The sequence below is a fragment of the Orbicella faveolata genome, unplaced genomic scaffold, assembly GCF_042242905.1.
Source record: "Orbicella faveolata isolate gen_17 unplaced genomic scaffold, um_ofav_v1 contig_13, whole genome shotgun sequence".
Taxonomy (NCBI): Eukaryota; Metazoa; Cnidaria; class Anthozoa; order Scleractinia; family Merulinidae; genus Orbicella; species Orbicella faveolata.
In genome coordinates this window covers 9,759,604-9,783,555 of record NW_028301540.1, presented here as the reverse complement: position 1 = coordinate 9,783,555, position 23,952 = coordinate 9,759,604, and the positions used below count along the sequence as shown (strand labels likewise).

The following is a 23,952-nucleotide window of genomic DNA, read 5'->3' as shown; positions in this document are numbered from 1 at the left end:
GCGGTTTTTTTCCACGATCCGCAATAAAAAGCTCCCGCGAAAATTTTCCGTTCTCCGCAAAAATTTACTCCATTGGCGAAACTTCACTTGTAAAATCTTAATGATGCCATTTTTTTAAAACCTCTGTTTAAAGAAAACGATGAAATTGCGCATGGTACACTACAGGTGTAGCTGCTAAAACGGTAACAAGAAAGGATCGTCCGCAGGTACTATTAGCTACACCGGAGTAAGACGTAATTGTTAGAGTGACTGATTGAAGGTGACTTACTGAAACGCGCAAATATTGATACCCAGCTTGAAAAGCCAGTCTTTCCCAATCGCAAAAATTAGTTCACGCAAAGCACAAAAAATGGCCGATCCGCAAAGTTAAACTCCCGCAAAAATGTTGAACCACACGGTAACTATAAGTGACTTAAATCAGTTAATATATATTACCATGACTGCTGTGGAGCTAATACTGTTTTCTAGTCTTTACCTGCACATTTATTTCCCGCATATCTTAGATATTTTACACGGAGGTCTTTTGACAATACTTGGGAAATTTACCTCATAAAAGAGAACAATCTCTGTCTTACCATCGGCATCTTTCAAGTATGAAAAGTTAGACGCTTTGAAATGGATATGGCATTCCTTCCCATGCTGTGGAAGGCAAAATGGATCGAGAGCTATTTTGGTGGCGAAACAAAATTAACGGAAGTTCAAGACTGGAAATTGAATGACTCCCTCCTCAGTTTTCATCTATTTTGCACCGAACGATCGATTAGGAAACAAGTCATAATGACAAAACAAAAACAGGTTATGTTAAGGTTAAATTTATTGAGTCGTGTTACAACTGTACTTCTATTTGTCAACTGATATTCTCAGCTTGAATCTGTTATACATGTACAAAGTCTGTTGTAATCGCATACAAATTACACATAAGCCGCATTACACCGCGCCGCGGTAGACGTTCTACTTGCTGCGATAAATAAAGTCTCACAGACGATCAACGGAAAACTGGATCCCACACCCACTTTTTAAGACACTCTTGAAGACATGAAAACTGGAAAAGAGACCGTGCTGACCTGTCCTACATGTGAAGTTAAAAGCGTTTTGGACTACAGATTGAAAAAATAAAGTTTTTGATGTTTGGTGGTCATCAGAACGGCGTTACGAACGCGCCTTCTATGCGACTACTTGCGGATTTAGCTATGATGACGATGACAGTGCAAAATCAACACCTCACAGATAAAAGGCTTGATTATTTAGCAACGCTAGACCTCAATAACGCATGGACTTTCCCGACGTGCACACACAGTCTGTGACAAGTTGTCATCGCGTGAGCTCTGACCAGCTCCTGCAAGCACGGTTGCTTATATAGTGACCTTCTGATGTATCAAAACTGATATCACGAATTAATGGTCAATTCGCAGGGAGGTAGCCACAACATAACTATCCATTCCATTTTGCGTCTCAGATCGATTGATTCATCGACAGCATTTTCAAGTTGCGTTTACGAGGAAGACTTACAGCCCCACCTGTTATAGTTGTCAAGTTGTCGTATTCCATCGGCCAATTTTATGAGCTTTCGACACTCCGCTGAACATGGAAGGAACTGCATCCTAACGGACCTTTGCGCCGTTACAAAATGAGATTCTAGGACCATGAATAACAAGCGGATGTTTCTCCCCGGTGTATTTGTATTTGCTGTGATATCCGTACAGTTTGCAGTCGCACAAGGTAAGTGAAGAACAATTTTACTGCTTATACTCCGTTGATATTCCATGTGTTTCTGTGGAACACATAAGCTTAACATTTTTTTTAGAGTGGTGGCAAAGTTCCCGTTTTCTTTCTTGGTATCTTCTGCAACGGTTGTTGTTTTTTTATATTTATTTATTTATTTATTTATTTATTTATTTTTATGTTTGTTCCATGCATGAAAGTCGTCGTAAGTACAATACGTCTCGTGAAATTGGCAGATCAGTGATATAAACATAATTTAACTTTATCGGGAGTCTGATAACCTTGATACGGCAATTATCATGAATCGTAACGGGAACTCCTGTGCCATCAGCGGAATTAATTTTTGGAATAGCTCGTGACGAAATATATCTAGCCAGTGCTGTATTTTTTTTAATTAAACTGCGCTTTGTAGCATGACTCTTTAAAGAAAGAACAACTATGTAAGGTGGGCGATTTCCCAAGTTGTTTTTGCCACATCCGGAAACCAATATTTTACAGTCACGCTTCGCTTTCATGAAGGTCAATGTTTTCCGAAGCAACAAGAAGAACTCCCACTTGTTTTTACACCGCCCTTATCGACGTCGAAGATCATTTTCATCTATTTAAGTTTATCAAAAGTTGTTATAGAGTGCACGCATTGTCTCGAAGACGTTCTCGTGACAACATTCCAAGGATTAACTCCAAATTGCCTCAAAGCCTTTTCTTCTTAAGATATGTTAGTGTAAAGAAAAACCACGGTCACTGTAGCCTTATATTTATCAAAGCGATGACAGCAAATTCCATCCGAGTATTTAAATGCCTGTCGGAGTGAATAAACCGCGTTGTATAAACAGATTAATAAGCAGACCCCGGGGGGAAGGGGGGGTTGCTCACAGGTAAAGCCGGCCATCGACGTGCGAAGGATTTTAATTGGTGCAAATCAGAACATAGGCGATTTTGATGATTTAGGAGTATCTGCGGTATTTTCTCCGGTATTAGGTTGTCTTCTTTTGTTTTAGAAGGATCGGATGCTGTGGTTTAGCGGTATTTTGGGAAGCTTAAGAATAAATGTGCTTTAGTCTCACAAATGTGCCCTTTAGTTTGGGCTGATAACAACAACGGCAACCCTACCTTAATCAGGAGAACTTTTTGAAAATTAAAGTATGAATTGTTTCCTCGGTTTACTTGTCACACGGGTGTTTTTCCACGAGTTCCTCTTTGGGGCTGGGGGTGGGGGGGGGGGGGGGGGGCGGGAAACTAAGTGAAAAAGTATATCCAAAAAAAAAAAGTGATGGGAAATTCTCTGTCTCAAATAACTTCGTCCACATAAACCACAAGAATCAGTTGGTTGCAGTCACTGATGAAAACTCCCAGACAAACTCATGTCTTTGTTTCGGATATCCCAAAATCCGATCACTTAACATTTGACCGTAAGTTCTTTTATGTCTTTCGGCAGCCCATTGACTCTAAGAACAAAAATTACTACAATTTCTAAGTGCACAGGTTTCGTGGTCTTAACCTGTATAAGATTTCACAAAACTGAATTTTTGTCAATCGACATCTCAAAGATTTTCTAGCAAAAATGAAAGAATTAATTACTGTCGTACTGTATCATTACTGCATAGATCACTTTCCTAAGTATTTCTTATGCGTACTATTAATTCTATCCATCTGTTACTACAAAATTCTACCATTTGTTCTTTATATATTTTTTTCTCTACTATTTTTGTGAGACATGTGATAGTTCGCAACTAAGGCTAACGTAATAGAATGAGTCAAAAAAGATGATTAAGAGAGGATGAAGAAAACATAAATCGTCTGCATTGCGCATGACGTATATTTGACGTTTTTCTTTTCGCTTGACTGTGTTCCCAAGTCAAGGAACTGAAAAGACAAGAGAAAGTGGATGAGGTCACGCATGATCACCTTCAACCGACCTTTTCCAATAAATCAATCAATCAATCAATCAGATAGAATAATTAATTTAATTCCATAAGGTAGTAAAGATTACGAAAGCACTTCGAACTTTCATCACAGACTGCGCACGGAGATTCGTAAAAACCGACAAAACCTGCCTGATCAATAAGAGAAACAGTATCACAAATGTAGTAATGGACAAATCTAATAAACAGAAGCTACATGTATGAAGGGACTAATAGATCGCAAAATGGGTGGAGAATTGGTCTTCTCTGATAAAAAGCTGGAAACTTAGATAGTTCTAGAACATTTCTCCTCAGCACCACAAGAGAGTAAGGTTATTAACCTGGATGAAAATAATCGCATCGACAACAATGGGGTAGGGCTATTAACCTCGAATGAAAATAATCGAATCGACAACAATGGGACTTTTTGTACGGGCTTTTTGTAACACCATTTTAAGATGAAACGTGGAGGTTAAAAAGCTTCGTTCGTCTGATATATCTCACAATGTGATATAATACTAAATAAAGGTACAAAAAAATTATTTTGTGTCGTATGTCAGAGATTGTAAAACTGATACAAACAAAATCTGTCTAGATTTTTAGCCAATCGTGAAGGTGTGCCCGACAAACAGGTAAAACGACAGTGAAATCGAGATCAAAGCAGAATTTTAAATCCGGACGGATGTATTCAATGCAATTTATCATTCATCACTAATGAGTTTGATTAAACCGATAACATTTCAAGCAACCGAATGGTTTCCTTTTTTAATCTTCCAGGGAAGACAAAGCTTTGTTGATCTCGCAATGCCTGACAAAGTTCTCGTAATGTCGGCTTGTTCTTGTAGCTAGCATTTGTCGATGTTTCAGACTCACATTAGTAGATACTATGGACTCGAACCATTAATTCCTTTTACCATAAAAACTAGAGTAAGAGATGAAGAAAGCTAAAATAGAGAAGAGCAAAAGGGCACCCTTAATCGACTATCGCCTCCTCTTCGAGACAACCGCAATCCTTATTTTCCTTGCGGGGGTATTTTAATTTCCATTACATTCTTAGCCTAAAACTCTACCTAATTAACAAGTGCACGTTACCAGTTCTGTGCCAAAATGGACAGAATGAAGTGTCATGTATAATGGTAGGACAAGATACTTACACAATGTGATTATCTGAATTTCAGCAATAATTGGAGCCCAACATTTCCACTTACTGCCAAATTTTGTTTCATTTAATTTGGCACATACGGAAATTCAATCCTCCAATCATTTTCACGTATTTCATATCACGTAGACGTTAAAAAACTCGTAGTCTCAAAAACGAGGGAGAAGCACGATAATTATGACTGTTAACTCTTCCTGAGGAAAAATCAGTTGCAGCGCTCAAAATTCAAGATTCTTTCAATTATTCGGCAAATTGTCACTTCGCACAGTTGGTTAAAACCTAACTTAGGGATAGAGCATCCTAGACCGTTTGGCGTAACGTTTCCAAGTTGGTCTATCGTTATCCATAACACTCTTCTTCAGCTCTATATTAAAGCCTCTGGCTCTTTTATTGCCTTTTCGTTGTTTGTTCCTCGCAATGCACAACTATTAAGTGGTTTCGATGCAGATAAATATATTTATTTATCAAAAAAGATTTTTAATGTTATTTAGTGGTTGAGATAAGATAATAAGGCAGTAAGGCAATATCAATCTTACTTTACAAGTATTGAACACAATAAAAAAAATACAAGACTCGAGATTTAACACAAGAGTTAAGTTTACATATTTACTACTCAAGTTGCTTCGTTGAGTAACCTCTTTATTCAAGTGCATGTTGCCTGCCTCATCTTCGAGTTCTGTTCACGAAGATTCGTGATTTTTCAACATCACAGTTTGTTGTCAAGTCCGTACCCATATATAGCTTTGTCAGTGTTTCATTAGTTTGAACTCATATATGGCTCATTTGTTATCTTGTGGGGACTAGCATAAACTTTGTTAATTTGGCTTGCTCTCAAGCTATAGGATTCGTGGGCCGCCCTGTTCCGAAAACGTGCAACATCTTTGTATAAGAGATGAGTGTGTATAAGACATGCTTCTTTTCAAAGTTTTCTTCACAGCACATAGCATTCCGTAAATTATACTCACAAAGAGCAAGCACACGATAATCGAGCTGTCGCAGTTCTCGTCCCCAGTTTCCACTCTTACCGCCAGGAACGCTTGGCATTTGGCCCAGGAGAAAACTGCTTCCATTTTTGGACTCGGGCTTTCATCCGAAACCCGAGTAAAAACCTTTACTTACTTTCGATTACTATTCTTTACTAAAAAATAGCTAAAACGGTACAACTCCTCCACCAAATCGCATTCGAAGCTTTGCGGCTTGTTATGTTGTTCGTCTCGCCAGTTTACCACAATTATTTCGCAATTGCACCAAAAGAACCGCAGCCCAACGCGAGCTCGTGCTCTTGTTTTGAACACACTTTCCTTCTCCCTCTCGTGACTCAGGGGTACACGTAAACAGAGTTATTGTACAATCTCTTTAACAACAGGCCATGACAAAATTTCAGTCACTGGTCCGCTTCTGGTTGTGAAACTATAGCCGTACGTGCATATCACCTATACCTGTATTTTTCGACGCAGGAAGGAATTGGCTCTTTACATGTAATTTTGTAGTCAGGGGCAGCGCAATTAATACTCCTACCCGCATTATGTTCATTGCATTCTTGAAGATTATATTTCTGGAATTTTAGAATGTTTTAGGACTCTGCACGTACTATAAACCATGTTGTCTCGCGCGAATAGATCTGGTGTACAAAGAAGGGAAAGCTATCTACTGACAATGCACGTACCCCTTCGATCCTTTGAGTTTACTTGAAGTAGAAAGCACTAGCTTCCTGTATGTATTTCTATATTTTTCATGTGTTTTAGAGGAAATTTTGTGAGATGTAGCTTCGCAATTTGACTTGCTTTGTTTTCTGCAGATACCAACAATTCCTACCAAATTGTCTCCAGGGAATAACGTGTCTTTTATTACACCTGACCGTTATAGTGCGTGATAGTAAGCTAAGATATTTTTCGCGTCGTCTAAAATATAATTGGAATTTTTTATCTCTACCGAACTTTCCTACAACGACAAAAACGTTCCCCTCTGATAACCTTTCTTCGAAATTTGACGGAGGGATAAGCCGCTCTTCACGCTACTCTCTGACCTTTTAGTAATCCCGGCATCTAGCAGCTAGAAATGAAGTAAGGCAAGCAGAATTAAACAGGCAGTATCCCGTCTGATTATCGAAAGTTATCTTTCCTAGTTTCCATAAAACAGCCGCGAAAATGACTGCGCATGCTCAAAGTTGTTTGCCCATTTTTTTGTAAGAGTGATTGGGTACCATGATTTTCCCATATAAAGAACTCGCGTCAAAATGGCGGTGATTCAGTTTAAAATACCGGGCATTTGTTTTCATAATAAAAGATATATATATCCGCAAATTAAAATCGCCTGTTTTCGGAAAGATAAAATGCCGCGTTTGGTTCAGGAAAAGGTCAGCCAGGAAAGTCGGAAAGGCTGTAACAGCTTGCAGATGGACGCTGTTGTGGAGGGCACTATTAACTAATCCAGGGTTTTCATTTCAACTTGTAACCTTTAAAAGTGATTTCTGTTTATATTTTTGTCCAGTAGAGTTGACTTTGTCTCTTTTCAGTAACCACAAAATATTTAAACCACTTTTAAACAAGAGAAATTAAAGCTTTAACTGCTTTTTAATCCAAGATTAGAGTTAATCGTCCTGTAATCACCTTAAAAACAATGATAAGATTTTATTTCCACAAAAATGTGCCCTTTTAGTATCCAGTTGAAGAACTCGAACGGATAGAACTGTATTAGTTTACGTAAGAAGCCCTTTTAAGGCCCTAAAAGACACGGGAAGACATGAAAACGACATTCCCAGCCTTACTAAGATGTTGTCATTGCCTCTGACTAATTGTGAATCCAGACATATACCATCTCTATTCTCTTAGCGGGGCGACTCAAGTACTACCACAATAACTGTCTGAATTACAAAACATCTGCTGCATGGATATCATGCCGATCAATATTCTAACTGTTTCCAGTATTTTCTGTTGATACAGCTGTTCAGCATCGCTCTGGTCTCACTCAAAATGAAATTGTGCAAATTCACGAAGGCCCATAAATTTACGATCTGTAGAACTGTGATATAATACATGATACCTAAAGCCCTAGACACTTTGGGTTCATGAAATATTTCATTACCGCCGGGTATTTAAAGATATAGACTGTAGAATTATCTAGATGCTGCCGCATTCAAATATTTATATCTTCAATTTGTCATTGTCTCTAAAATGTCTGGTTTTATTACTGTTTTGGATAAAGTGTGCTCTCAATTTCTTATCTAAGTTCCCCGCTAAGATTTCATTTGCCAACCCCTAAAAATAGCAATAATAATACCTTTACTAACACGTCCATCCGCTTTAATTATTTTTCTTCACAATAAAGACAAGAAGATCTTTAAGATCTTACAACCGCGCTTTTAAAAGTTAACTGTTTTGGTAGCATGAGTGACCCGAAGAAAAAAAAACGAAAAAAAAATATCGGTTTTGAACCTATTTCCAGCAAATTTGGCACACTGGAAGCTGAGAAAATTACTCTATTTCCGGTCATCATTTTTCAGCTCTTTTCGTCATATCCCCCCTCGGGAGGGTTTTGTAAAGCTAGCGAATTAGTTGCAAGCCACCGTAATGGTGATTGCTGTCGGCGAAATGTTTATTTGCTAAAAAATTGCGGCCAAATCTTTCGGAGATGGAAGTCAGGACATTTGTAAGGATACAGAAAGTAATTTGGGACCAGTTGCTGACTTGTAAGGCTGAAATTATCCAGAAGTAAGATTTTTTTAACGTGAACGTAACGAAGGCCACGCGGTGAATAAATTATCGACTCTTCTCACTGTCTCGTTCTGTTTTTTGTTTCGTTCTCTTTTGGAGTCCGCCGAGGTCATTTTTTCGTCTAAATAACTTGAGAAAAGTTCGAAAAAGATGTTCCTCTTGAATTTTCAGCTTTCAGGCAATAATCCTGGATTTTTTTGACCGAAACGTAGGTTCACTGGTTATGTTAATGTGTTTCGGTGGCTATGGGCGACCGTCGCTTCCTTTGTCAACTCACGCAATGAAGCTAGGTTACAAAAAAAATCTAATAATATTTAGTTCTGGTTTTGTTCGATTTCGTTGAAATTTTAATATGATGAAGCTGGATTGTTAACGAATAGATTTTAATACTGCCGATATGAGGTAGCTATTAACGCTAAAGTGATATATCGCTTCGATGTCAGGGTTTTGAAGAGATTTTTTTGCAACGTGTAGGTTCGGCGCGATTTTGTAATCTCAGATTTCTGTTGACCCTGAAGAAACAAGGTTTGGCGAGTAAACATTACCGATTGCGTAATTCAAAGTTGGCCGAGTGGAGATCTGCGTCTGGTCTCCGACAAAAAAAAAATTTAAAAAAATAAACCAAGGGTAGAACATGAACCGCGCTTGGCCCATGGCCGCGCGGTTAATAATCAGGTGAAAGATCGTTACTGCGGCATCTCTAGTCTGACAACTACACTCTGATCCCTACGACTTGTGCCAGAGTCGAATTTGAGGGGAAGAGAACTTATGCATCAGTCAATTCCAGCAGTGCTCATCCCCCCTCCTCCCGGGCTAACCCCCGGGCATTAGCATTTTTATAAAAACATTGGCAAATTCCCTGGGGTGGGGACACATAAGCTGTCTAAATGCCCTGGGGTGGGGACGAAGAAAGAGGGCAAATGCCCCGTCCCCGGGATCGTCGCATTCCAACACCTCCACAGTTTTTTAATTAATCAGTGAATAAAACGGTCAACTGTTCAGTATTTTATTGCAACGGTAAGACTTCAAGGACAACAGTACGTGTTAGTTGATTCTGATTATATTTATTTCTTTATATTTGTTTTTAACAGTTTGCTAGAGGATAGCTGGGATTGCGGCGGACGTGTCCCCAGCCGCGAGCGATGATAGGCGCCTGTATTCGCAGGTTACTTTTTCTGTGAAGAATGCATTGCATTTTAAGCACGCAGGATCTGTCTTGAAGATCGCATCATTTGATTTCGCAAACCTTAAGTATTTTAACTCCACTTTCATGAATTTAAAAAATGCTAGGCTAGTTTTGAATGCGAAATGCGAAATAGTCGTGTTCATGTCAGTGATTGCTTTGTGATAAACAAAATATAGTTCACCTTGTCGCTTATATTTATATGTTTACAAGTAATGAAGAAATATCTAAAATTAAGAAAACATTGTTCGACAAACGCCTCGTCTTTCCCAACGAACTCATCCATGGCACTTTCCAAAACACGTGTGTCGAATGCCCGGGGATCGCCCCGGGGTACGCAAATGCCCAGCCCCCGGGCCGCGATAAAATTGCGGATGCCCCACCCCCGGGACTGACAACGTGAGCAAATGCCCCGCGGTTGCCCGGGGGGGATGGGCACTGCTGGAATTGACTGATGCATTAGAGCTTCAAACTGTGGGACAAGGATCACAACGGATTTGTACTTGAACAAGGTCCCCGAGACACTGAGTCTTCTCGTGTGCTCCCGCTATTTAAAGATTACTTGTTTTCCCGTTTTTGCTCGACAGCAGACTAGCAAACATCTATATGTATTTGTGAGTGTTCTTGTGTCGCTTTTTAAAAGAAGAAAGTTCACATCGTAGATTAATTTTCTTCAAATTACATAATTGTTCTTTCCTTTGTGCAGTGTTACTCAGACAAACGAACACGGCACGCTCCGATAATGGCGAGCGGTTAAAACTGTAAGATAGCGGAATTATTTGTTATTGGGTTCTAAAACAGTCGTTATAAAAGACAGTGGCTGTACGTTGTTGTTGTTGCTGAGAAAGCATTTTATATGGACAATATTTCATAACGGAACAGCGCGGCTGCCTTGTGTCGAGTAATTACTCAACACAATTACCCGCAATAACAGTTGGCTATTTACGCGCCAAATATATAACCCCGTAGTTTGTCATCACCAACCGCACCGTAGTATAGTTCTCTTGTTTAGATTTGTGCAGGAAAGAGAAAATTTGCTTTGCTAATCTCTCTCGAAGCTCCTGAGGCCCTGTACGTAAGATAAGCCCTGTGTAAAAGACTGATTAAATAATTTACTCATCTATCAGACTGTCGGTCTAACGTTTTTAATTAGGCTCAGCACTCAACAATCATCACGCGCAAGGACGTGTTCACCAACGTGGCCAGAAGCCATGCAAATTTATTGGAACAAAAAAAAAGTGTTTACATAAGAAAAGAGTTCAGCTCCCACAGGATTAGTTTGCACACCAACTTGGCCGCCATTTTATTGTTTTGGGACACCAATATGACTGCTGTGACGTCATGTAAAAACACTCTATAAACTACTTTATATCAAGACTCGGTCTTAACTCACGAAAATAATAACCTCTTACTAACCTGGTCCCAGGGCCGTGCTGGGGAGTTTCGGCCCGAGTTCGTAACAGGACGGACCGAGCGCAGCAAGGTCCGTGCAGAAATTAGGGAGGGCCATATTCCTCCAGTACGGCTCGAGCAAGCTATGTTAGTAAGTATAGTTTATTATACGGCACTCGGGCCATGCTTGTTTATTGAATTTGCCGGTTTTCGAAAACAAAAAGTACATGGCTTATGACCGATTGAACGGTCCGTATGGCAAAATCCCGACCAAGAAAGAACCATTCAAAACGCTCGGATTTACCGCAAGACTACCTTGCCATACAACAAGCTACCATATTAAACAGCATATCATGTCATTTTGATAATTTTGAGTTTACGTCACCATGGTGATGTGTCAAGCGATCAGAAAAAAGGAACAGATGACGTAGCCAAGCAAAACAATGTGAAGGACTGTCTTTGCCCAGTACTGAATCCTTATTGTCACAATCATTTCCTCATCAGGAGCCTGATAAGACCACTGCCTTTAATTCCGACAGTTAAAAACCTCCTTATCCGTTCATAAAGAGTCCCAAGAATTCCCCTGGTGGAAGTTCTTTTTCTCAGTCTGTCCTCTACTGAGTCCAGGGAAGTTTTTTCTCACCATGCACGAGTGGTGTCCTTTCCACGCAGCACTATCTTTTGTTCCACGCGCTCTTCTTAAACAAACACGGGTAATTCACAATAAAACCGTTCATGTTTCATTATTTTCCCAAACAGAAAAATGTAATCCCAATGTCGATGTCGCCTTCCTGATCGACTCTTCAGGGAGCATCTCTGGCAAAAACTATAGGAAAGTGAAAACATTCGTGGCAAACTTGGCCGCAAACTTCAACATTTCTCCACGGGGATCCCGTGCGGCCGTCGTCCTCTATAGCACAGGTGCGTCTACGGACATCAAGTTCACGGACTTCACCAGTTCTGAGTCATTTGGTAGAGCTGTGCAACAGTTGAGACATCACCGTGGGTTCACTAGGATCGACCTCGCCCTTCAAAGGGCTTATTATGATTTGTTCAGTCCACGAGCTGACTCACGATATGATGTGCCAAAACTTGCCTTCCTGCTCACTGACGGAGAACAGACGCCAAGCCCTGGTGCAATACCTCTGGATAGAGCAGCTAGGTTTCTAAAAAATGAAGGAGTGCGACTTATCACGATAGGAATTGGAAAGAATGTGAAAGAGGAAGAACTAAAGTCGATTGCCAGCAGCGACAAGGATGTCATTTTAGCCGAAACGTTTGATGGCTTGTTAGAGGAGGTGGAGCCATTAACTAAGAGCGCTTGTGAAGGCTTGGAGTGTAAGTTCCCAAAGAAATATAAACACACTTTTTTTGTTGTTATAGTCATAGTGACATGATAATAGTTGTAGTGACATGATAATAGTTATAGTGACATGATAATTACATGGCAAAATCACTTGCATGTTTTGTGACAGACGACTGAGGATAAAGCAACCAATTCAAGATCTCTTTTATCGACAATTTGAAACAATGGCAACAAAAACCCTTGACCCACTATAAAGCTTGACACAGTTTTTACCCGTACTCTTGCTAATGCGACTAAGCATTGGCCCAAACGTAAGATTACACCCCAAAAACAAACATGGCGCCGACACATGCAATCCGTACTAGCGCTATCTGGGATAATTTCGTCTCAAATGGGAATATTTCTCGAGAAACTCTCCTCTGAATTTCACGAAATTTGGCAAGAAAATACTTTGGAAAATAAGTAAGTAGATTATGGAAAATAATCTGGCATTACAATACAATTAAGAAATTCTAAATACTGCAGTTATTCTGATAATTAAAATTCTCTCTGTTTAACTGTTATAAAAATAGCATTTCAAGAATAGTTTAACGGGAATTGTTACAAGGTTGTTGCTTGTCTATGATTCAGAAAATCTAACGACTAGATTTTTTGCAATTGTACGAAACATGGTTTTAAGGGGCTGTTTATCCAAATAAAAGGCTGTGCTGATAACCTACATCCCGCCATTTTGGGGCCAAAAGGATAAAGAGTTTTAGGAAAATGGCGACTGAATCAGACTGAGATATCAAAAACAACTGTGCTCGACCGCCTTAACTGCGCCAAGTTTACTTGCTTATAAAAGTAAATTTAATGCTGATTCATAACAACCTTATGCTGGCCTTCACGAATACAAACCCGTACAAAAGACTTGGCACTATGAGTTTATGAAGAATCATGAAACAATTCACTTAGTGCAATTCATTTATTTACTTTTCAAGGTAGAATAAATTAGTGTTTACCCGGGTGCAGTTGGCGTTGTTTCTACCCAATTTGAAACAATTCAAACATGGTGACAGTTAAAAGGAACTTTAGATGGGGTGGTGTTTTCCCCGGGGGGACTCCCACATAAAAAGGGCGGGGGTGCTCGTCGTACCTTTTTGGTGTTAAAAGGGCGGTTTTAGTACCTCTTAGGGTGTTCAGCCTCAAAAGCTCCACAGCGGCAGCTTTTGAGGTACCTTTTGCGGTACCTTTTGTGGTATCTTTTCTGGTACCTTTTGTGGTACCTTTTGTGGTCCCTTTTGTGGTATCTTTTGTGCTACCTTTTGTGGTACCTTTTGTGGTATCTTTTGTCCTATCTTTTGTGGTATCTTTTGTGCTATCTTTTGTGGTATCTTTTGTGGTACCTTTTGTGGTATCTTTTGTGGTATCTTTTGTGGTATCTTTTGTGGTATCTTTTGTGGTACCTTTTGTGGTATCTTTTGTGGTATCTTTTGTGGTACCTTTTGTGGTACCTTTTGTGGTATCTTTTGTGGTATCTTTTGTAGTATCTTTTGTGGTATCTTTTGTGGTACCTTTTGTGGTATCTTTTGTGGTATCTTTTCTGGTATCTTTTCTGGTATCTTTTCTGGTATCTTTTCTGGTATCTTTTGTGGTAGCTTTTGTGGTATCTTTTGTGGTATCTTTTGTGGTATCTTTTGTGGTACCTTTTGTGGTATCTTTTGTGGTATCTTTTGTGGTATCTTTTGTGGTATCTTTTGTGGTATCTTTTGTGGTATCTTTTGTGGTACCTTTTGTGGTATCTTTTGTGGTATCTTTTGTGGTATCTTTTGTGGTATCTTTTGTGGTATCTTTTGTGGTATCTTTTGTGGTACCTTTTGTGGTACCTTTTGTGGTATCTTTTGTGGTACCTTTTGTGGTATCTTTTGCGGTATCTTTTGTGGTACCTTTTGTGGTATCTTTTGTGGTATCTTTTGTGGTACCTTTTGTGGTATCTTTTGTGGTATCTTTTGTGGTACCTTTTGTGGTACCTTTAGTGGTATCTTTTGTGGTATCTTTTGTGCTACCTTTTGTGCTACCTTTTGTGCTACCTTTTGTGCTACCTTTTGTGGTATCTTTTGTGGTACCTTTTGTCTTTTGTGGCTTAGAATTGGTAGTTCTTAGGGATGAACCAAATTTCAAGCCACCCCCAGAAAACAGGATCTTGGTACCTCTCGGGGGTTCTTTTTCGAATTTCTCACGAGCACCCCCTTTCTTTTTTTATAAAGAGGTTCTCCTCCCTGAGAGTTTTCTTTGTTGTTAGTGATGGTAAAGATTTAACTTTTCTTAAACGTTCTTTCCCTTTTTCAGTATTTAGCGCCCCAGCAGAGGACAAAGGTAAGATTTAAATTTCAAAATACTTTGAAAGGTAGATCCCAAAAACGTTTGGAACGTTTGGATAGAATTCTTAGCAACAAATAAAATGAAGTCACTAGACAATAACCATTTATGAACTAGTACTTGAAAATATCTTTGTTGTTTTTCAAAACAGGGAAATGTACCCCCAATGCCGATGTCGTCTTCCTGGTCGACTCCTCAGGGAGCATCTCTCGCAGAAACTACAGGAAAGTGAGGCAATTTGTGTCCGACTTAGGCGCCAGATTCAATATTTCCCCAGGCGGGTCCCGCGCGGCAGTTGTTGTGTACAGCACGTCGGCATCAACGGATATCAGATTCACAGACCACACAAGTTCTGAGTCATTTGCTAGAGCTGTGCAACGGTTAAGACATCAGCGTGGATTCACTCGAATAGATCTCGCCCTTCAGCGAGCATACAACGACTTATTCGGTAGACGTGGAACAGCTCGGTTTCTGGTTCCAAAAATCGCCTTCGTGCTCACCGATGGAGAACAGACCCCAGCCTCCGATGCAATTCCTCTGGATAGGGCAGCTGGGCTTCTCAAAGCTGCAGGAGTGCGGCTTATTGTAATAGGAGTTGGAAGAAACGTGAATGAAGAAGAGCTTAAGATGATTGCCAGCAGCGACGAGGATGTGATAGAAACAGACGATTTTGATACCTTATTAGCGCAAGTACAACCACTAGTCAGGACTGCCTGTGAAGGCATTGAAGGTGCGTTTGTTGTAGAATGAAAAACTAATGAAACTAAACTTATTTCGCGAGCCACATCATTTCAAAAGTTCAAATTTATTTGATTTGTTGCTGTTTTAAGACATATACGTTGAGACTGAAATAGCTCAAAATTTAACAGTTTGCCAAGGCTGAAATTTTTATCTTCAGGAGAAAATAATACTGACTAACACCGTTTTAAATTCTGATTTATCAGAGCTTCCCACTTGTGATGCGTCGGTAGATATCGCTTTTCTGGTGGACTCATCGGGAAGTGTTTCAAGACCCAACTACTTAAGAGAAAAAGCCTTCATCAACGCAGTTGCTCAAAGCTTTGGGATTTCCAAAAGTCAGTCTCGCGCTGCTCTTGTGTTGTTTAGTAGCTCGGCTTCTGTGCAGATTAAATTTCGGGACTATGCCAGCACAAATTCTTTCAAGGCAGCTGTCGATAGACTTCGTCACGAGCGAGGTAGGACACGCATCGACAAAGCATTGCAGGTTGCTACCAGAGAGGTCTTTCCGTTTGCTCGCAAGGGTGTGCATCAGATAGCCTTTGTGATAACAGACGGCGAGCAAACTCAAGAAAGTGATACGAAAGATCTCAAGGTGGCGTCCGAACCTTTACGAAGGGCCGGTGTTCAGGTGTTGGCGTTAGGTGTCGGTTCAGGGGTCAATCCTGATGAGTTGAGACTGATTGTGGAGAAGGATGAGGACGTTCTGATCGCAAAGAACTTCCAGGACTTGCTTGACAGAGTTGGTAGCTTCATTAAAGCCACTTGTTACTTAGCAGGTAAGCGAAGGGTATAATTGTTTTGTTCGCTATACTTCTCCCAACCCTTATATTTTTTATTCCATGGCTGTGTCTTGCAAGGACTAGCTTCGACTGGGAACTACCAAACTCAAGTATTTGATTAGCTAAAATCGATATAGCTAATGATCGCATTCTAGATTTCCCATCTAGACTGTCATCCATATAACGCTACCTATTACCCTTGCCGCTAGAGAGTTACAAACAAATATCCAAAATCTAGCAAAAATACTGAATGGAAAATGTCAAAGACGTGTAGAAAAAAGTTAAACTAGACGCTTTGCTGCGTGTACCCAGGCAGTCGTTATACTGAGAAGCAATAGCTATATTGCAATTGAGCTAATGTTCTGCATTTGAAGTTGTGCGAAGTTCAATCGAATTGATGTGCTTAAGCTATTCTGCTTTTGATTGCATTTCTTGGAATCGATTAATAGCTTATTACTCGTTTGCAAGTCTTTAAGGTGTGAAATGAGTCAAGGTCTTTATATCAACCTATAATACCAAAAATACTGAATGGAAAATGTCAAAGACGTGTAGAAAAAAGTTAAACCAGACGCTTTGCTGCGTGTACCCAGGCAGTCGTTATACTGAGAAGCAATAGCTATATTGCAATTGAGCTAAATGTTCTGCATTTGAAGTTGTAGGAAATTCAATCGAATTGATGTGCTTAAGCTATTCTACTTTTGATTGCATTTCTTGGAATCGATTAATAGCTTATTACTCGTTTGCAAGTCTTTAAGGTGTGAAATGAGTCAAGGTCTTTATATCAACCTGTAAACGTTCCAGTCTACTTTCCTTAGCCTTTGTCGTTGTTATCTGCGTTTCTCAAGTAAGCGAGACATTTTGAATTTCATAGTTATGGCGATGCGTGACATAGACCTTCGAACGCAGTTTTCGAAATCATATACTTATCTCGTGATTTTTAGCCCATTTAGAAGTTAAAGTATTAGGAAAAGTGCTTATGTAAATGCTTGTTTGTTCAGTACAGATAATCAGTCGCCTAGATAGCCATAGTAAGTTCCAGATGTTTACAATATTTTCCGGCCGCAATGAAGGTGTACCGCGGAGGTACACCAACATGATGGTTCCATACTGGTCTCTGTAAATTTGTGCAAAATATTTCGACGAATATCTGAGCTTGAAAAAAAGGAACAGACTTGAAAATTCGAGGAGTGTCATCTTTCTTAATCTCCTATAACATCACAATTTCTTGATTTTATCCACCAAATGGTTTTCGAATAAATTTTTTATTGCGTCAGGATTGCGTGACAGTGCAAGCCAAGATTTGTTTTGCTGGGGTCAACATACATTAGTTCCTTTCAGCTTAAATGTACAGTAATTCGCTACATGAGTTTCACTCTTGTTAAGACACATAACTCTGTTACAAGCAAATAACGAGCGAATAACGTTTAGTTCGAGATTTTATCTTTATTATACTTTACGAAGTTTCTCAGAGCATTTTACCTAGGTGTACTCGAACAGATGAATTCGTAAACAAATTCTCTAACCTTTCTGCTCTTGTTGCTCACACGTTCTTGAGCTCGTGCTGGGATTCTGCTTGGTTCAAGATCACGTCTAAAAATACGAAGACACTTCTGAAGATGCTTTTTATCAAGTTGAAGAGTTGATAGCCCCGGTTGATGGCTCCTTTGGTATAACATGATTCATGATTCACTCAAAATGTTCGCTCCTAAATTGATCTCTCGTAAGGCTTGCAGCGACCCGTTCCGAAAACGCTTAACGTCCTTTAGTGTTGGTCTACCTTGAACGGTGTGTTCGTTTGTATGTGATTTCATCGCCCTAGAAATCATGGAATCCGTGCTAACTTTTCTCGACGACAACCTCTGCAAACTCCATGTGCTGTACCCATGCGCAGGTGACGCATGCGCTTTAGAGACCAGACGGCGATTTGTGACTGAACGTGAAAAGAAAGAAAAAAAACGGAGCCGAAATTTAAACCCAGGCCTCACTGCCTGGGTAATAAACTGAACAAACTTTGGTAAATTTCAGTTCAAATTGTGCAATATAAAGCACCAGCTGACGACAAAATTGGGAAGTTTTGCCAGCCTAGGAGGACAAATTACTCAATACAACACGAAGAGTGACTTAAACGCCTATAAGAAATTTTTTGAGTTAATAAAATAGGCTAGAGAAATTAAAAACATACATGTCAGTAAGTTCGACCTTCTTGTGATCTGATTTTTTATCCCAATTCGCAAGCAAAATGGAAGGTGACTTACGAACCGGCTAAAATTGCCGGTTTTCGTGTGACGTCATCATTTTCCACAACTAAAAATTACCAATCCTTTGAAGTTTTAGTTTCATTAGATGTAAGACCCTCCAATGAATTGACGTTTTACAACGTTTAGCTCGACAGGGTTTCTCGTTTTGTTAGAGAGCACGTTTGAAATTTGAAATTTATGTGTTGCGTGACATTAAAATTGCGGCCCCAACAAAAACTCGCGTAGGTCAAAAGAGGAGTTATCGCTCAAGTTTTTGCTAACTGAACAGTGCTTGCATTAGAAGAGTTATTAATTTCAACATATCGGAGCTCTAGAGCTATAAATTTTCGTTTCAATAGCAATACTCAATGACAGATGTTTCTGTTACAGTATTTTCCGGCCACCATGTTGGTGCCCCTTGGAAGGGGCTCCATACAAAGCTCTATAAATCTGGGTGAAACACTTTTTCCGAATAACGCGAGAATGAAAGACCGCACAGACCTAAATCTTGGCGAGGTTGTTTATATATCAATCATCTATCATATCCCAGATTCTTGGCTTAATGTATTGAATGGTTACGATTTTTATTTTTGATGGCGTGACAGTGCAAACGAGATTTCTTGTTTGGGCATATTATAAACATCTTATAAACCGAGCTTGGTCGGTCTGTATGGGAGAATCTTAACCTCTGCCGTATTCACGAACCCAGTCAACATTCTCCCGTTCAGACCTCGGTTGATAAGAACTAATTATTTCGTCTCATGCCCAAGCTACAATCTTGGACAGAATAAAAGAGGAAATAAAATTAAACCACCCCTCATCCCGAATCAATGACGAACTGGCGCTAAACCCAAAGCGCGCTATTCTTCCCATCATTGAAATGGGGGAGGGGTGGCCTTAAATTTTTATTTAAATTTTCCAAGCTCTTGGACAGAATAAAACAAGAAATAAAACCACCCCTCCCCCTAATCAATGAAAAACTGGCGCTATAACCTAAAGCGCGCCATTTTCCCCATCATTGAAATGTGGGGAGGGGTGGTCTTAATTTTACATCGTCCAAGATTGTAGGTGTGATGCTTTTGAAAAATTTCAACGATTTCAAAACTTGCAAACTAGTCGCACGACCCATCACTCGGGATAAAAATACGTTCTTGCCAACCCCCTCCCCCCCCCCCCCCCGCCCCCCTTTCCCTTCCCTTCCTTTGCCGTCGATTCCAAAAGTAAAGAGAGGGAGTGGGGTAAAGGTAACTTGAGACGCTTCGACCTCTGAAATGTTCTCGGCAGTGCTCACGACTCTTAGGACCCTTAGGACCCTTAGGATGACTGCCTTCGACAGTATTCTGTATACAACTTCAAGGAAATCTATCAAGAATCGGTACGCCTGCCACCCAGAGATGTTTCCGTTTGCATTAGGACGACTCGTTCGGTAAGGTGGTTGAGAATTTTGCTCATATTTTCCGTTTGATGTTTCAACTGAGATTTTAACAGTAATGCGATAGTATTATTATTTCAAAATCCGCATTTTGTACGTATGTTTGGTACAGTAATTGACATTATTCAGTCAAACTGCAAAGCGGAAATGCACTCACTATTTGATCGTTTCAAAATTTCGCCTGCTCTCAAAGTCTCCTCAACAAACACGGTTGTATTCGCAACATAAGTTTCTCTGGGTGCACGTCACCATGACTAACAGATCGATCGCATTTGGTTAGAAGGGGCTTATTTGACAACCTAACGCAAGACAATTTTAGCCAGAAAAACCTTACGTCACTTGACACGACTATGCACATGCGAGCGGCGAATAGAAAAAGTTACAAAGGAAAACAAAAGTTGCTGTGACTGAATTGTATATGTCACGCAACGATTATTAATTTGCACTACTATTTAAGTCATAAGACAGAAATTGTTGAAATAGTTTTATAAGTATACTTTCTCACAACTGGGTTCGAAAATCGATCACTGCCTTTTTTTCTCCATTGTCTCGATGAACGAATCCAATCGAACGATTGGATTCGATTACCAAACGGCTCTCAATGACGTCCTTTCCCTACACATTTCTTGGTAGCCATGGAGAGTCAGGTCGGTTATTGAAACAAACGGTTACACTTAATAGAAACTTCTAACAGTAATGAAATTTCCTTGAATCATTTTCACTCCCGTTTCAGAACCGGACCCCTGCGACATTTCAGCCGATTTAGCGTTCATTTTTCCCTCCGGAGATATTGGGCTAGACAACTTTCTGAGACAAAAGACCGCCATAAAAACGATTGCAAAGAGCTTCGGCATTTCACCAAGAAGGAGTCGTGCTTCCATAGTGACGGTCAGCGATTCCAGGGCTTCCTTGGTTACGTCTTTCGACGCCTTCTCATCCACGAACGAATTTGAAGAAGCGTTGTCTTCCTTGCGCTATGGAGGGGGACGGGGTGATCTGAGTGAAGCGCTCAAACTTGTAGAAGAAAAGGTATTTCCAAAGGCAAGAGAGAGAGTTGCAAAAATCGCTGTGGTTATCCTCGATGACAAGGACGACAGAGATAGGCGTTGGCGAGATTCTGTGCTCCCGTTGAGAAAGGCAGGTGTACGCGTTTTACTCGTGTGGGTTGGTTCTAAAATTGATCGCGCATCCTTACGGGCGCTAGTTCACAGTGATGGAGATGTCCTCATTTTAGACTCATTTATTGGCTTACTGAAGAATTCCGTTGGACTCGCGAAGAGCACCTGCGAAGCTGCGAGTAAGTAAATATATATTGCTTTCTGTATATATGACTAGACCAATAACCTCCTTAAGTTGGCTTCAAGAATATCCAGTTTTGTTTTACCTTGGACTTTGGCTGTGGGTTGACGGTTAAATACACAGGCGAAGCTGGAGAAAAACGATTAGCTTTAGAAGTAATGCAGTTGAAAATATTTAAGATTAACTAGCGTTACCACGAAATTGAGAAGAAAGGACATCTATTTATTTGATTTTATGCAGCTTGCAATACGATTTCAGTTTGCATTTTACCCCCAGTCTGCAGTCAATCTGCAATCTGCAGTCCGCAGTCGAAGTTTTACACCAACCGGTTTAGTGAGTTGCCACATTACATTAGGTACTTTTATGTGAAGTATGTATTAGCGTGTACAGGCCAGAACGCAAGCCACTTTTCGTTCAGGCAATGCACAATAACCGTAAGAACAAGCTTAGTAATGAAGAGGCATAAATAAATCATGGAAAATGCAAATATGAACGATCAAAGGTGGTTAGGAAGCGATTGCTCAGTATTGATAGAAAAAAGATGTCGTCAAATACAGTCATTTTTATGTTTGTTTGTATACTTTTTCACAGCGCCAAACAAAGCCATTACTACAAGTGAATATATGAAATACCATATATTTGAACTGCGGAGAAAGATAAGAAGATATGATTGATCACCACAGTTATACCCACAACTTAAGCAGTTGTGAGCTTAAAGCCTGAAAAAAATTGAGGCTTCAAATTCACAGCTGCTTAAGTTGTGTGTGTAACTGCGATGATCAATCATACCTTCAAAGCCATTACTGTTCCGTAAGGGCGTCTAAAGCGGGCGTTTACGGTAGCTTTATGGTGCTTTAGGGATTTTACGGCGCTAAAGAGGGCGTGTAGGGTAGCTTTACCGTACTTTATGGGATTTTACGGCGCTAAAGGACCTAAAGCGGGCGTTTCCATGAGCTTTACGGTACTTTATGGGATTTTACGACGTTGACCCTGCACAGGCTTCCCTCAGTTATGAGTAATATAAATCGCCTGTTTTCGTATTATGTTTGCAGTTCCACCCCCGTGTCAATTTTCAACGGACATCACCTTTCTGGTAGATTCATCCAAAAATATTGGCAAGGGTGAATTTTCCCGACAGATGACCTTCTTAAAGATTTTAACGAAAAGTTTTGGAAACAACAGCCGTTCCGCCGTTGTAACCTACGGAGATAAAGCTTCCATTGTTACCAGCCTTGATCAGTTTCCGAACATACCCGTTGCCAACTTGACGCAAGGCAAGGACGGCAGCGGAAAGGGACGATTGGACGAAGCAGTGAATTTAGCTACAAGAGACGTATTTCCAAAATCCCGACCAGGAGTTTCCAAGCTCGCAGTCGTTCTAACTGATGGGAAGCAAACGATTGGACCAAACGCCTTGGAACTCAAACAAGCCTTCGAAACTTCCAGAAAGGCGGGAATTCGCATGGTTCCTGTAGGCGTTGGCAAAAAGATGGATGTTGAGGAATGGGGTAATTTGGTTGAACGTAAACAAGACCTGCTTAAAGTGGATAATTTTCAAGATCTAACCTTGAAAGTCCATGAGATCGCCGCTAGCATTTGTCGTGCAGCAGGTAACAATATGTGCGCATGGATGTAATTCAGTTCACCTTCTCATCTCCTTTTAGGGTAGACATTTAACAAGAATACCGTCAACCGTCAGGAATTGCCAAAACTCTTCAACTTAATGAAAAGAAGTGCTTGGTACGAGACCGGCTGTTGCTTGAATAGAAAAATACTTAATTAACGAACAAAATAAGCAAAAGCTACTTTTAGGATGGGGAATGTTAAGATGCACGTAGCGTAGCAACCGATCAAAAACTCGTTTACCTATGACCTTTGGGTTTACTTCGCACTGATTCAAATTTCAGTAGCAATACTTGTGCGATTGTTTGTATTGGTATTCATTTTGCTCGTCGTTTGTACATGTGTTTTGCGATATTGCAACCAGAAATATCTTTCCAATAATTTCTATGTAATGGTTTATGATCATTTTTCTCACAGAGCCAATCGAGCAACCAACCTGTGGCTACGCGGCTGACCTCACCTTCATTCTGGATTCTTCAGACTCTATTAGCACCGACGACTACCTGAAACAAAAGTCGCTCATAATATCCATCGCAAGGAGCTTTGGAATCTCTCACAATACCAGTAGAGCGGCCGTGGTGCAGTACAGTGATTCGGCATCAGTTCATTTCCAACTGGGAGATTCGTCAAGTACAAGAGAATTTGAGACAGCTGTCCATAAGATGCCCCATAAAAAAGGGCCTGCCAGAATAGAAAAGGCTTTTGACGTAGCTGTTGCAGACGTGTTACCATATGGCAGGACGGGAATACCTCAAATAGCATTCGTCGTAACCAATGGAAAACACGCTCCTAAGGAGGGCGTAAAAGCTCTAGATGTGGCTTCCACGCAGTTAAGGAGGACAGGAGCAAAGGTGATTGCTCTTGGTGTTGGCACAAAAGTTGACTCTAAAGAACTGAGTCTAATAGTGGATGACGAAGAACGAGTTCTTCGGGCTACTTCCTATGACGAGCTAATTTTGGACAGGAAAAACGTCAGCCACAAGATTTGTCAAGAAGCGGGTAAGTTTAAAGACTCGCTTGTACTCAAAATAAATCTATCCACAGAGCTGTAAGAATGAGACCTAATTATGATATCCTTTGGCAAAAAAAAACACGTACTTTCGCCAC

The 23,952-nt window shown here is 40.2% G+C and overlaps 1 protein-coding gene across 1 annotated transcript; it reads left to right on the top strand.

The window, feature by feature from the left end:
- Positions 1 to 1,295: 1,295 nt before the first annotated feature.
- LOC110050094 (collagen alpha-6(VI) chain-like) lies at positions 1,296 to 23,936 on the top strand. Its single transcript, XM_089285610.1, has 8 exons — positions 1,296 to 1,719; positions 11,830 to 12,408; positions 14,705 to 14,731; positions 14,886 to 15,464; positions 15,679 to 16,251; positions 20,657 to 21,220; positions 22,275 to 22,832; positions 23,263 to 23,936. The coding sequence occupies exons 1-8, from the start codon at positions 1,644 to 1,646 to the stop codon at positions 23,895 to 23,897; spliced, it is 3,591 nt and encodes a 1,196-aa protein (XP_089141736.1). The 5' UTR covers positions 1,296 to 1,643; the 3' UTR covers positions 23,898 to 23,936.
- Positions 23,937 to 23,952: the final 16 nt, after the last annotated feature.